The sequence below is a fragment of the Paracoccidioides lutzii genome, assembly GCF_000150705.2.
Source record: "Paracoccidioides lutzii Pb01 unplaced genomic scaffold supercont2.8, whole genome shotgun sequence".
Classification (NCBI taxonomy): Eukaryota; Fungi; Ascomycota; class Eurotiomycetes; order Onygenales; family Ajellomycetaceae; genus Paracoccidioides; species Paracoccidioides lutzii.
In genome coordinates, this window is record NW_015440954.1 from 345,887 (window position 1) to 359,474 (window position 13,588).

The following is a 13,588-nucleotide window of genomic DNA, read 5'->3' on the forward strand; positions in this document are numbered from 1 at the left end:
ATTCCTCCCCAAATTGCCACCATGTTTCGAGGACTGGCTCTTCATCCCTCAAGATATAGTTGTATTTTTTTGCTAATATAGAAATTAAGGTATCTGGCCAACGGATGCGAAGAACTGTGACCAGTTCCTCCGTCATAAAACCTACTTGATCTCCCCTGCTCTTCTAAAGTCACAATTTGGCATCAATGTGAACAAAATGGTCCACTTCGAGGGCGAGTTTGTCATCACCTACCCATACGGATACCACTCGGGATTTAATCTGGGATACAACTGTGCTGAATCTGTCAACTTTGCGACTGAAAGCTGGCTGGACTATGCTCGCGTCGCGAAGAAATGTAACTGTGAGGCTGATAGCGTTTGGATTGATATCCGTGAAATCGAACGCAAGCTTCGTGGCGAATCCACGCCGGAGTATTATGATGAGGACATTGAGATGGGTAGTGATGACGAGGATATGACTATGGACGGTGCCTCGGACCTCCTTACCCCGCCGCGCAGCGTGCCAGAAAAGCCCGGGGTAACGCGAGGCAGGAAAAGAAAATGCGACAGTAACGAGTCAAGTCCGAAGGGTAAACGGGCTAAGATGCATGGGGAGGATGGCCCCAAGAAGATCCGTTGCGTCCTCTGTCCTCATAGCATGGACTATGAAGAACTCCTAGCAACAGAAGATGGCAAGTCTCACGCCCACCGCCGCTGCGCCACCTACATTGAGGAAACAACCATTCTCAAAGACGAATCCGGCACAGAAGTAGTCTGTGATATCGACAAGGTCCCCAAGGCCCGTCTGGGTCTCAAATGCCTCTACTGCCGCGAGATCAACGGCGCCTGCTTCCAGTGCATGCACGGCAAATGCACGCGTGCCTACCATCCCACCTGCGCTCTGCTAGCCGGGGTTCAGGTGGAGTTTGGCTCTGTAGCTGTCATAGCTGATGATGGAGTTGAGTATTCGGTGCCCGGGGTGGATTTGAAGTGCAAGTATCACCGGCCGAAGAAGTATGCGTATATGCAGGGGGAGACGCCGGATTTGGATCCGAAACTTACGGTTGTTGCGAAGGGGCTGAGGAAGGGGGAGCTCGTGCAGTTTCAGGTGGATAGGGAGATAAATGGGTGCGTTGTGCTTGAGAATCGGGTGGGTGAAAGGGTGTTGCTGGTTAAGGTTTTGCCGAGGGGGTAGGGTTTATGGCTTCTTTGAATATTTTAATTATGGTGACGTTGCCGATGCTGACATTATTTTAGGGATGTAATCGAATTACCCTATCGATTTTTGTTGATTGTGCGAAAATCATCATTCCCACCGCTCCCCCCCGGAATTAAACCGCTACCTTCCCACCTCGCGCGAAAACCAGATTCGAAGAAGGATTTGGCTTCCTCCCTCCCATCCCCTGGTACCCCATTTGGCGATGCGCGCTTCATCTACCAATGGGGCGAGTTTATTCTTTTTAACCTTCCATTCAACTCTTCCACAACCCACGTCGATCTCTCGAAACCGGAGCAGATGTGGTATTACCTGGGCAAATCATCAACGGAGTGTCGTGCACAGTATACCGAGAACCCCGATAAACCGTTGCATAATCCTCGCTCGCAATTTTTGGAGATCGTCAAGTCGCTGAATGCTCCTGTTGTGACGGCAGTGCCTCAGCTTCATGGGCCGTCATACGCACGCAATCACCCCTCTAGGCCATTCTCCAGGCCATTCTCCAGGCATCCAGTAGCCGCCCCACCGTACCCCGTAGTGACATCGTCTGTTTCTGTACCCATTACCGCTTCCGTTTCGCAACCCGCACAACAGCAAACAACAGCCAAATCACAACTTGTAAAATCGCCTACAGTCACGTCCCATCAACCAATTCTATCGTCACAAATTACATCACAACCGTCCCCATCCCAGCTAGGCAGCCCGCAAGTCCTGTCTGAGAAGCAACGGCCACCAGAGCCACAGAATAATAATACCAATAATGCTAATAATAGCAATCATAAACTCCCGGTATGGGCCAGTGACATCACGTTGCAGTTTGCGATGGCCCGACGTCTGGTGGCGTCTATTACTGACCACGCCAATCTTCGCGCTGGATATACAATTGTCAATTCTGACTTTGTCGTCCAGACGCTGCTGGGCCAGGCGGGCTCAGTCCTACCGACGAACGGGATGGAGAAGTTGAAGACGGCTATGGCGGAGTCAATGGTTAGGCCTAAGAGCGATAACAGCCACAGCAGCAGCAGCAGCAGCAGCAGCAGCAGCGATAATCACAATAATAATTCGTCGTCGTCGTCGTCGCCACCACTGCAGCCACTGAATATGAAGGCGGATGAAGTAGACCACCTGCTTCGAATGCTACGGTTTGCACTTATGAATCTCACGACGAAAGTAACAGGCGCAGCGGGGATGGTTGAAAAAAAATCCCCAAAGAAAAGCACCCCGCAGGCTCCTGCTAAGGAAGAACTATCCGGTGACGACGGTGATGTTAGTGGCCTGCTGATGCGTCCAAAACTGGAAGGTAAGTATGCCTACTTGGATGTGCAACGGCGCCAGTCAGCGTCGGTGTACCAGTCGCCGTATGCGCCGGGTTTTGGGTTTTCGGAATATGCTAAGAAGGCGTATCGATTAGTTGGTGGTGATGATGATGATGATGATGATGAAATGGCTCAACAGCAGGGGAGTCAGTTGTCATTGTCGCTACGGTATTTTGAGTCGCTTTCGCGGACGGATAAGGATAAGGTTATTGAGGCATGTGGGGTGGAGGTTACGCGGCCCCGCTTACGGACCAGGAACGGGAAACCGGTTGTGGATGAAGAAGAGACGCTTGATAACGCAGTCTTTGATGGGGATGGCAGCCACAGCCACGGACACGGTCATAGACATAGTTCAGTGTCCAGATTTGGCAAATCGGCATCCTCCCTGAACGGACCGGCGTCGTCCCTCGATGCGATGGCCCTAGACCACCACCACCATCACAACCACCATAATGACCACCAAAACCACAGCCATCACGACCACGACCACGACCACGTCTCCGTCTTTGACATCTCCATGGCCATGCACACGCAAACACACATGCACTTACCCCTCCACCAAGCCGACTCCCCCGCCTCATCAAGCTTCGGCCGTCCACAATTCCGCTACCAATCCCCGCAAGACTTCTTACACATCGAACATGAATCCTCCATACTCCCCCGCCACCTCCAACTGCAACTCCATGAACACGACCACGACCTCTTCGGCGACCAGCATGCCAATCAACGCTTCTGGCAACGCAGCGTCATGCCGTGGGTCGAAGGCCAGCGCTGTGACGGTGATGGCGACTCGCATTGCGGCGGTAGCCGCGCTGGTTCTCGCACTGGAGATGGCGACGATGATCCTCTTGGTATCAACGGAGTTGGCGTTGGAGATGGTGTCGGCATTGGCGTTGGCAGTAGTGGTGGGGGAGGCGGTATGGGTGTTGGCGATGGTGGATTGCAATCGCCGGATGAGCAGCCGCATCATCGACCGTTTTTTGGGCCGTTTAGGCCGTCTGGACATGATTACGCATCGTCGGATATGGATATGGGGCTTGGTAGGGGGCCTGGGTCGTTGCATTCTATGGATATGGCGGGCTTCGGGTTTGATGGGCCGGAGGAAGGGGAAGGGGAGGGGGAAGGGGAGGGGGAGAAAGAAGGTCAAGATGTGGATGCGAATGAGGGTGGGCATGGGGATGAGGTGAGTAAAGGAAGCAGTCCTTGAATGGCACTCTACCCGTCGACTCCCACGCCGGAGTTTTCTCCAATTTTTGCACGGAATTTTCGGTGACGCACCTCTCTCGCCATCCACATTCTTTCGATGAAACCGTTCTCTATCGAAATCGAATTCGAGAAAATGTGTTCTTTTGCTTTGCGCTGCCGACATTAACTGCTGGCCCCAGCTCACCTCATGTGCTCGATTGCTCGACTCTGCCACTGTTAGCGAATTCTTTGCGTTCTGCGCTTGATTCTTGCGCTTACATTCAAAAAAAAAAAAAGAAGCTTAAATCCCCATCAGCGACCTGCCTTATCTGTGTGTTTGATCAAAGGAAAAAGATATTTACGGCTGAAATAACTTCCCACCCTTTCTAATGGCAATACAATGATCAAAACTTCGCACCCTTCGCATGTTGTTCTTGATTCGTTCATATGTGTCTTGACTTGTTGTTTGCGGTCCATTTGGCAGTTTTAATGTGTTTGATTGTTTTTGCCCCTGAAACGTGGAGTGAACGAGAAAAGAGAGGAAATTTTTTGCGTTGTTGTTCATTTTTGATCGATCAGCTCAACGACGGAGAAGATGGGAGCATCCTATACCCCGTCAATACCCACAATACACGTACGAATGGATTACGAATTGCAGCTACGGATAAGAGGTACACCATTGTGTGTTCAGTGACACGATTTTCGTCGTTGTCCTGCTTGCCTTTGTTTGGTTCTTCATTTTAGCTTGCGCAGTGTGCATGCATGCACTGAGGTCAACAACAGTTTCTTTTGCAGATGCCGACGAAAGGGGAATTGGAGAAAGGAGAAAGGGGAGGAGGGATATGGGGAAGATTCCCCCCTTTTACCAGTCAACAGAACCCAAAGTCTGACAAACAAAAATTCAACATTTACCTCCCTATTTCTTCCACCCCTTATCCCATCCCAACATACCTTTGGCGCTTGTACATATAGCCATTTTCACAACAACCCCTTTCCTCTCGACTCCACTTTTTACACGGTTTACAAATTCTTCAACTCCCAAAACGTCGTTTCCGTCCCTGTTTTCAAAAACAAAAAGCAACTTGATATCCCCTACAGCTTAAACCTTTTTTTGCCCTTTTTTTGGTGTAAGTGGTTGATCTGGTTTGGAGTGATGGCGGAAGGATGGGTAAGGGGATAAATAGAAGGGATGGATGGGAGGAGGCGATGGCGTTGAAGAGAAAAATTAAATAAAAATAAAACAATGGTTCTGGGGTGGATGAAACGAAACGAAAACGGCCTTGTTTGTTGGAAATATCTCTTTACTAGATGAGTTTACAGTTCTTCTTTACTTACATAGCTTATGAATAATAAAAAAAGGGCGCCTGTTTCCTTAAGGCATATATTATGAACTGATAGTTCTAGAGTGGTTTGCTTGGTCTTCATTGTTTGATGACGGATAAATGGTATTGATGGTATAGCTATATGAATCAGGTCCTTGAGAAATTCAGGTATCCTGATTGGAATCATCAGTGAGGAAAGTTGCAATAGCCAATATCTACTCTTCAACATCCTAAGATGAGGCACTAGTATATATTTCATTGCCTTGTCTCTTGGATTCATACCTCTCCCCTCATTTTCTATAAATATTCCATCAGACTCTCAGAACCCTAAATAGAATCAGCATACTTTTGAGCACAAACCGAACCCCACACGCAACCCTTCGTCATAGAAAGGCTTTATCCCTCCGTCTGGCGGGCAGCAGATGGCCTAGACACTTGTTGTTCATCATCATCATCATCCGACAATGAGCTATTTTTCGCCATAATGGGCAGCTGTAGAGTAATTATGGCACGCCTCCAACTCAATCGGATAATACACAATCGATATTTGACCGGACCTCTTATCCATTCAACTACAGTATGTATACAAGAACCCAGCAAGCAACAAATATCCAACGGCGCCATCGCTGAGCAACCGCAACAACGAGCCGAAGTGTGCTAAATTATTGCGGAGCTAGTCTGAACTCGGAAGGCAGCTGTAAATGTTGTAACATCTGTAAACTTCAACCGCATTATCTTTACAAAGATGAAGAAGCTTTACAGATAGAGAGATCTTGGACCAATCCAGGGGTGCAGAGGGGAGAGCTGGTCTGCAATCTCTCTATGACCCGTAAAAAAATAGCCACTTGATCGACAGAATGGCTCAGATTAAGAGTCTTGCTCTTATGAACATTAGGCTTTGGTGTTATAGCATGTTCATAGGAGCAATCGTCTCTTCTGTCAACTTAGCTTGCAGGGATTCTGCCTGGGCTGTTCATCTTTCAAGAGACCTGCTTTGCAGCTACAAAGAAAATAGAGAAAAAGTGAAAATAAAAGAGATAAGAGAGAGAACAGATAAGCTTAAGATAACAGTATTATTTTGTATAATTAATTACTTATCGTCAGCTGTTTTACTTTTATTATATCTATCTTAAATTTTTTTTAAAATTTAAAAGAGATTATCGATTTTAATTTTAATTTTATTATAATATTTGCAGTTATAATTTTTATAATATAAATATAAAATTACTATATTTAGTAAACTTTTTTTTAAATTAATTAGTATAAACATATTTAATTCAGAGTCTAACTTTAAAATAAAAGAGAGTATAATACTTTGAAATAAAATAGTAATAATAATTTATAATTATTTATTGTAACTTTTTTCTATTATCTTTTTTTTAATATTTAAATATTTTTTTATAGTTTATAAAAATAATATAAATAAAGATATTTTAAAAGAATAATTCTTAGTATATTTATTCTATCATCTCATATATCAGACTTATATAAATATTATAATTTCAATTAATATAAAATATTTACAACAATTGAGAAGATTCAACTAATAGAATCTTCATATAATTTATATAAGAAATCTATTGACTTAATTCTACATCAAAAACTTAGAATTATCTACTATCTAATTAGAATAAAACTCTTGAAAAATAAAACTTTTATAAGAAAAGGCTAAGAAGTTTGATAAATCTCTAATTTATGAATAAAATTTATAATTATTTTACTAACTAGATTGATTAGATCTTATCAAACCTCTCAAAAAATGTAAAAAAAAGCTAAAAAAAGTCATAGCTGTCACGGCTTCAATGTAAGCGCAGCTGAAACAGGTGTTCGATTGCCAACTAGGTAAGCTACTTCGACGAAAATACTAATAACATGGTTCCTAAAAGACGGGGTCGGGGAAGGCTCTGCTTATATACCCCTTTTCCTAAGCGCAGCTGCTAGGCGGTTCCCGTGTTTACGGGGTAATTGTTTTATGGGGTAATTAATGGTGGGGTTGCGTTGCTATGCCGTTGCTAGGCCGTTGCTAGGCCGTTGCAATTACCCTTTTCAGCACAGTGGCCCTACGCTGTCCAGTAGTCCGGACGGAGCCCGTTCTACGCCGTCACAATCGCTAAAATATTATCTTTTAAATTAGTTCAATAAAATTCTATAATATTTATATATTAAATGTTAATTTTTAATTTAATTTTTAATCTTGATATTAAAAGTCTCTATAATTATTTAGTCTATATATATTAGAAAAAGTGTTACGGCGCAGCTGCTTGTAATATGGATTAAGGTTGATCCGATCCGATCCTCAACCACCTCTATATATCCGGCTGCTCGCTCATTCCACATTCTAATCCCCAGTTTAGTATTCTCATCGCAGCTGCGTAGTTAGATAGATGAATTAAATCTTTTATCTTGACTCTAGATTGAGCCATGACATAATACTAAACTCCTCTTTCTCAAAAAGCCCTGGAGATTGAGTAGCAGGCCTCTATGCCTCATTGCACCTCGTTATCGCGCTAAGTTGGAGATGCAGACCTGGCGAGGACCTGTTCGATGGATCTGCATCCTCTCTTGTTTACCCTTTGCGAGACCCATTACCCCCCCAATCTCATGATGGGGAGAACAGAACAATCCTACCCAAGCCAGAGAAAACTATTCCTCAGAAAGGGCGACTTGAGCCGGACTGTCTTCCTGTTATTAATGCCATCTTCCCGTGCTCTGACATGCACAACTGAATATGGATCTATCCTCGTTCAGTTTCCCACCGAGATCCATTACCGTATTCTCGACTTCTTGGACGTGGAAGCTGTCTTTCTTTGGGGTCTTAGCTGTCGGAGGCTATGGATCCTCTGAGACCAGTAATCGCAAAACATTTTTCGGGCTACTTGGGTGTTTGGGCGGGAATTCCGGTCATTTGTATGGGTGATGCAAGCGGATGCAGTGGAAATACCCAGGATCCTGACGGCATGCTGTCCCTAAACGAATTTCCTGACATAGTTCCCCTCCTCACCAGATTCTGTAGCACATCCCGGAGTTTGGATGCCAAGTCAAAGACGAAAACGATAACCGCCACACCAGGCCAATGTTCAGAGATGTCGACCGAGACGATCTTCCACAAAATTGTTGAAAATAATGATAGGAATGAGGCCCAAGGTTTCTTTTTAAATTTACAGAGTCGCCATCCGCCACCAGATTCACCCTATGTTCATGGGTTGGACTTTAAAAAATTAGGGCCCCTTCAACGATCTACCAATATTTCCATCGATCATTGAATGCTATTCCTCACGCTGCAGTCCCGAAAGGTTATCGCCCCATCTCCGCAAGTGCATTCTTATTAGAAATTGGCTAGGTGCAGTAGTAGAGATAAGTCTCAGCAATCTCGCCTTGTGCATGATCAGCTTCCTGTAAGAAGAAAGTTATGGTCCTGGTTAGTGTTTGACTATGACCTAAGTTGCTGTAAATAGTAGATCACTCACTAGTGAATCTGCGAGTTGAGACACCATTAGCTCTTCATCCTCAATATATCCTCGTTGCCTCTCGGTAAAGCTATCTACATAATAGGTCTAAGCTCTATCGAAATCTAACCAGACCACTCTTTCCGGGTCATTCCTGACAATCATCATGTTCCTCGGTTTGGTGTCGCAATGCAGAACCAACGCTCTGTGAATCTCTCGGATGCCACGGATCAAAGCCTCTCCCCGGTCCTTTGTAAAATTGTGCGGATAGATCATCTCCATTTTTGGAATGAACTCCAAGAGGATGGCGCTAGGAGGATTCTTTGTCGTTAAGAAACATCTTCAGGTGAGGTTGATAGTGTGATAAGTCCATCCGGTCCATTGTCCCATAGAACCGAGGCACGATTCCGCGGTCGCAAAGGCCGTGCTTCATTAGTCGTCTGTAGGCAGTCGATTCGCAGATGTGAACGTTTGTTTCACACTCAGGAGGTGCGGTCTGGACTGGCCCGCTGTCATGATGCTGTCCCAAATGTTAGAATGTACTGATGTTTTGAAGAGCCCAAGGTGCACAAACCACTTTCATTACACATATCTTGTTGCGAATATGAACAATGAATACTTCTGAGAATTCTGAGCTAAAAAGCTTTCGTTTAAATGTTATCTCAGAGGGATCAACGTCAGTAAAATCCATGAGATGTTGTGTTTCGATCTTCGAGTTTGCTTTGAAATTCTAGGTTTTGCGCGGAAAGGTTGAGCCTTAAGAGAGAAGAGAGCCGACGCCGCGCGAGAGAGTCTAAACCCGGAACGGACGGCGCCAAACCCGAACGGGCGAGGCCATGCCGGATGGGGCGCCAGACCGCAACGGGGCAAGCGCAGCGTGGCGGGCCCGGCCGCTAAATACTTAATAAAAATTGTATTATTTAATTTTAATTTATATTATAAACTTATTTTAATATATATAAGTTTAATAAAATTTTTTAATATAGTTAACTATTAAAAATAGTTTTATAAAGTATTAATTTAAAATTAATAATGCTATAAATAACAATTAAAATTTAAAATTTAAATAATTAATTTTTTATTTTATAATATAAATTTACTTTTAAAAATAATTAAAAAATAATTATATATAATTATATTTATTAAAAAACTATAATAAATTGTTTTAATAAAGAAATAAAATAATAATAAAAAAACTATATTTTTTTATATATTTTATTAATAATATTTATATAAGTTATTACAGTTACAATTATAAATTAAAGAAATCAAATAAATGTAACTTCTTTTTAATTATTTAAAATATGAGAATATATTCAATATAAATCAGTAAAAATATAATATTTCAATAATTATTAAAAAAAAAAAATTTATAGTAAGAAAATCATTTATTATATTATTTTTTCATACTTTATTCACTTTGTAAATGAAATATATTATCACTAAGTAATCACAATAGTAGTCACAGTCAGAAAGAGAATTTCAATTTCAGCTATAGTTGAAGTAATAAGCTCACTCAGAGGAGATCAAGCAAAGTATATCAATAATATACACATTTTGAGTAAACTGTATAATGATAAAGTACTGGTACTATTGCACTATAACGGGACGGCGCCGAGACGGGGAGTCAACAGTGCCGTTGTGTGGGTTGGTTGATGGGAAGCCGAATGGTTAGGCTTAATTAGCTAAGGGAGCAGATGAGCTTATGTCTTTAGACTGAAAGGGAACCTGAATGATCAAGAATACTAATAGATAGGTAGAGGGTTGTATGCGTCTTCAATCAATCTGATATATTAAGAACGAATCGCTGACCCTCTAAACAGTGGGTCAGATAGCTAGCTTTATAGAGTTTTCATCAGTCTTCTCTCCTTCATGGATATACTTGGATATCAATCTATCTGATCAAGGAAAGGCATCATCCTGCCATTCACATGATAATCACCTCATCATTCCACACAGTCTCATACAAAGGCGAAGTAGTCACCTCGTCATCAGGATAGTGGCGGCGTCGTAGAGACGTAGTCTCTAAGACAATGGAGATATTGATGCCAGGGAGATGTCGTTGACTAGGTCTGATGGTGGTGATATAAGACGTTCTCCTGATATCGATGCCAAGACAGGGTCTTTGGCTAGATCATATGCTCGTGCTAAGTCTCGTGATCGTGTGATATGCACAAAATTCATCAATATGTTTAATATGATAGTCTTTAAATAAAATACTAAATCAATACTACTGATAAGAATTGAAGTAAGATAAACTTGACAAATATTGTAGAATATTTAAATATAATTTTCTTATCTAGATCATAGACAAAGGTTAAATAAAATAATACTAATTTAAATTATATAGAAATTAATATATATAATAATACTATTATTATGAAAAAATACTTATAATATAGATTATATTAATATATTATAATTTAATAAAAATAAATATATATAAAATTCTAAAGTAGTTAAAAAATAAAAAAATTAAAACATTTTTTTTTAAAAAAACTAAAGATATTTAATATATATAATTGATTATTTAAAGTTTTAAATTAATTTCTATAAATTACTATTATATATAAATATATTTGAGTACTATTAAATATATTATTATACTTAAAATATAGAATTTACAGATGATATTATAGAAATAATATTAATATTATAATAATAAATTTAATTATTAATAGTTTTATATTGAATAATTATAAATATAATTTTCATAAAATTATCTAATTTTTAATATTTATTAATACTTATATAAAATAATAAATTTATTTTAAATTATTTAGTTATTTAATTAATCTTAGTTATTATAGTTAATTGTTGAGTTATAAATACTATTAATTTATAATTTTTTTAACTATTTTATTTAATTTTGAGAGATTTTATTTAGAATTTTAAAAAAATATAATTAATTAAAATATAAAAATAGATTATTATCTATAAAAGTAAATTTTTATTATATAATTAATATTATAATATATACTATAATATATTAAAATTTATTATTAAAATATATTTAATAAATTAAAATTTTATTTCTTAAGATATTAATTAAGTTATTTATTTAAATTTAATCTTTTTATTTATTTATAAAAAATATATTTTTAAAAATATATTTTTTAATTCTTTATTATAAAAATATATATATTTTTATCAATATTTTAATATATTTTTTAAATTGATTGATATAAAAATTAAATTATTAGAGAAATTCTATATATAAAAATTATTTTATAAAATTTTTATATAATATTTCAATTAATAAAAGTTTTAAAATATATATAAACTTTAAAACCTAAAAAAAATTTAATAGATAATAATATTAATATATATAATTAAAAAATATATTTTAAAAAAATATACTTATATTATTTAAATTAATTTTAACTTTAATTAATTTTTTATATATTTATTTAAATAATCTAAAAATATTAATATCAAGTATTTGAAAAAGATAAGAGATATAATATAATATATAAAAATAAATAATTTTATTTTATTATAAAAAATATTAAATTTTATATTTAATTAAATATTATATATTGTAAAATATATATTTAAATAATATATTATTTTAAGATAAAATTATATAACTAAATATTTTAAATTATATATATAGATCAAATTTTTAAAAAAATTAAATTTTAATATAATTAGATAAATATTATAGTTATTGACTATATATATTTTAAATGAACAATGATAATAATGATAATAATAATAATAATAACTATTTTATATCAGTTAGATAATATTTTGAATATGATATAAAGATCTTCTTCAGTTAATGTAGTTTAATGATATTTATTGTTTTAATCATTCTTATTAATTATAAATCATTAACTAGTTTTTATAAATTAATTTTAATATTAGGCAGTCTGCTGATTCTTGTCTTTCAAAATAATCACTGATGATATTATCTTTTTTACACTTACAGCTTTAATAATCATAATTCATTCATTGTTTCTTTGAATGACTATTTTTAATCTCTCACTCTTTTCAACTGCAGTGAACTATCCCGGGATCAGTGCAAATCTGCATGCAGATTGAGAGGGTATGGTAGTATAAACCCAGGGAATTTGAACGAATTGCATTTCGTTTCCCCACTAACATGAATATGCAGTGTGCCTTACCTCGTACGTATCTGGAAAGAGGGCAACCAGGCCGCCCCAGTGGTAACCCAACAAATCGGCCATCCTGTCTGTGCTGATCCGTTTACAAGCCATGGTTCTATCCGAGCAACCAACAACCCGCTCGAAGCGCTGAAGTGGAGCCGCAAGCAGACGCCAACTCAGGAGTCTCAAGCTCGCAACGATTGCTGGCTACAAGAGCCAGACAAAACGGAATGGTTTTTGGAGGGATGGGTGAAGGCACATTTTGCCAGTGGTGTTAAGAGTCTGCAGTTAATAAGGACATCGCGTCGTCATTTAACAATAGAATAGCATGACAACATATTGAAAACTGGAAGAGCAACAGCAGTATAACTAAGGGTTGAAATTGCCATTGAGGCATCCAACTGGGGTCGTGGGCAAAGGGTATCGAATGATAGGAACTCTTTGATAAGTCAATACAGAACCAGCAATTGGTTTAGTGAATGCTGAGCAACCGGAGTAGTTAGATGACTCCTGAGAGCATATTCACCCCCTTCGGTCCCCTAAGAGGTGAGCTCTCTCTGTGTTGTTATCATTCATGTCGATCCGTCTAGGGAGTAAATCCGACGTTGGACCTGAAGATAGGATAATTTCTCTGAGCATCTTGGCTGTTGTAAGCGTTCCGGATAGTTATTGAAGTAACTCACTCCACTAACTAGTTAGTTACTTCTTAGCTAGCCAATGGATTGACTCATATTGTGCCCTTGGTTCCTAAACACAAAATATCCACCCACCGGGCAGGCGGACTCCGCGCTGAACGCTGAAATCCGCTTGAGAAACTTGATGCCTGTGAGGATTCCGATTTGACTACTTGCCGACCGAACCTTTAGGCCCATATTTCTCCAAGGACAGTTTGTTTGGACATCGCACTTATCATCTGTTCTGGTAAGCTCCAGCCTCACTCCGGGCTTAACGTCAGCTAGATAACCGCTCAGTGCATCGGAATCTGTTTAAGTTTTCGGAAATGCAAAGGGCG

General features: G+C 39.0%; 3 protein-coding genes across 3 annotated transcripts in view; 2 read left to right on the forward strand and 1 right to left on the reverse strand.

The window, feature by feature from the left end:
- The window catches only part of PAAG_11688 (hypothetical protein), a gene marked incomplete at both ends in the record, with an annotated part of 5,768 nt that extends 2,050 nt beyond the window's left edge, over positions 1-3,718 (forward strand). The window contains 2 exons of the mRNA XM_015847287.1: positions 90-1,170; positions 1,237-3,718. Of these exons, the coding sequence (XP_015703076.1) occupies positions 90-1,170; positions 1,237-3,718 (3,563 nt within the window). The remainder of the gene's footprint in view (positions 1-89; positions 1,171-1,236) is intronic.
- A 4,131-nt stretch (positions 3,719-7,849) lies between these two features.
- PAAG_11689 (hypothetical protein) lies at positions 7,850-8,281 on the forward strand (the record flags this gene model as incomplete). The annotated part of the gene is made up of 1 exon (XM_015847288.1): positions 7,850-8,281. One exon carries the CDS (start codon positions 7,850-7,852, stop codon positions 8,279-8,281), a length of 432 nt encoding a protein of 143 aa, XP_015703077.1.
- A 73-nt stretch (positions 8,282-8,354) lies between these two features.
- On the reverse strand, positions 8,355-8,746 carry PAAG_03064 (hypothetical protein; the record flags this gene model as incomplete). The annotated part of the gene is made up of 3 exons (XM_015844837.1): positions 8,355-8,411; positions 8,486-8,555; positions 8,595-8,746. The coding sequence occupies 3 exons, from the start codon at positions 8,744-8,746 to the stop codon at positions 8,355-8,357; spliced, it is 279 nt and encodes a 92-aa protein (XP_015702043.1).
- Positions 8,747-13,588: the final 4,842 nt, after the last annotated feature.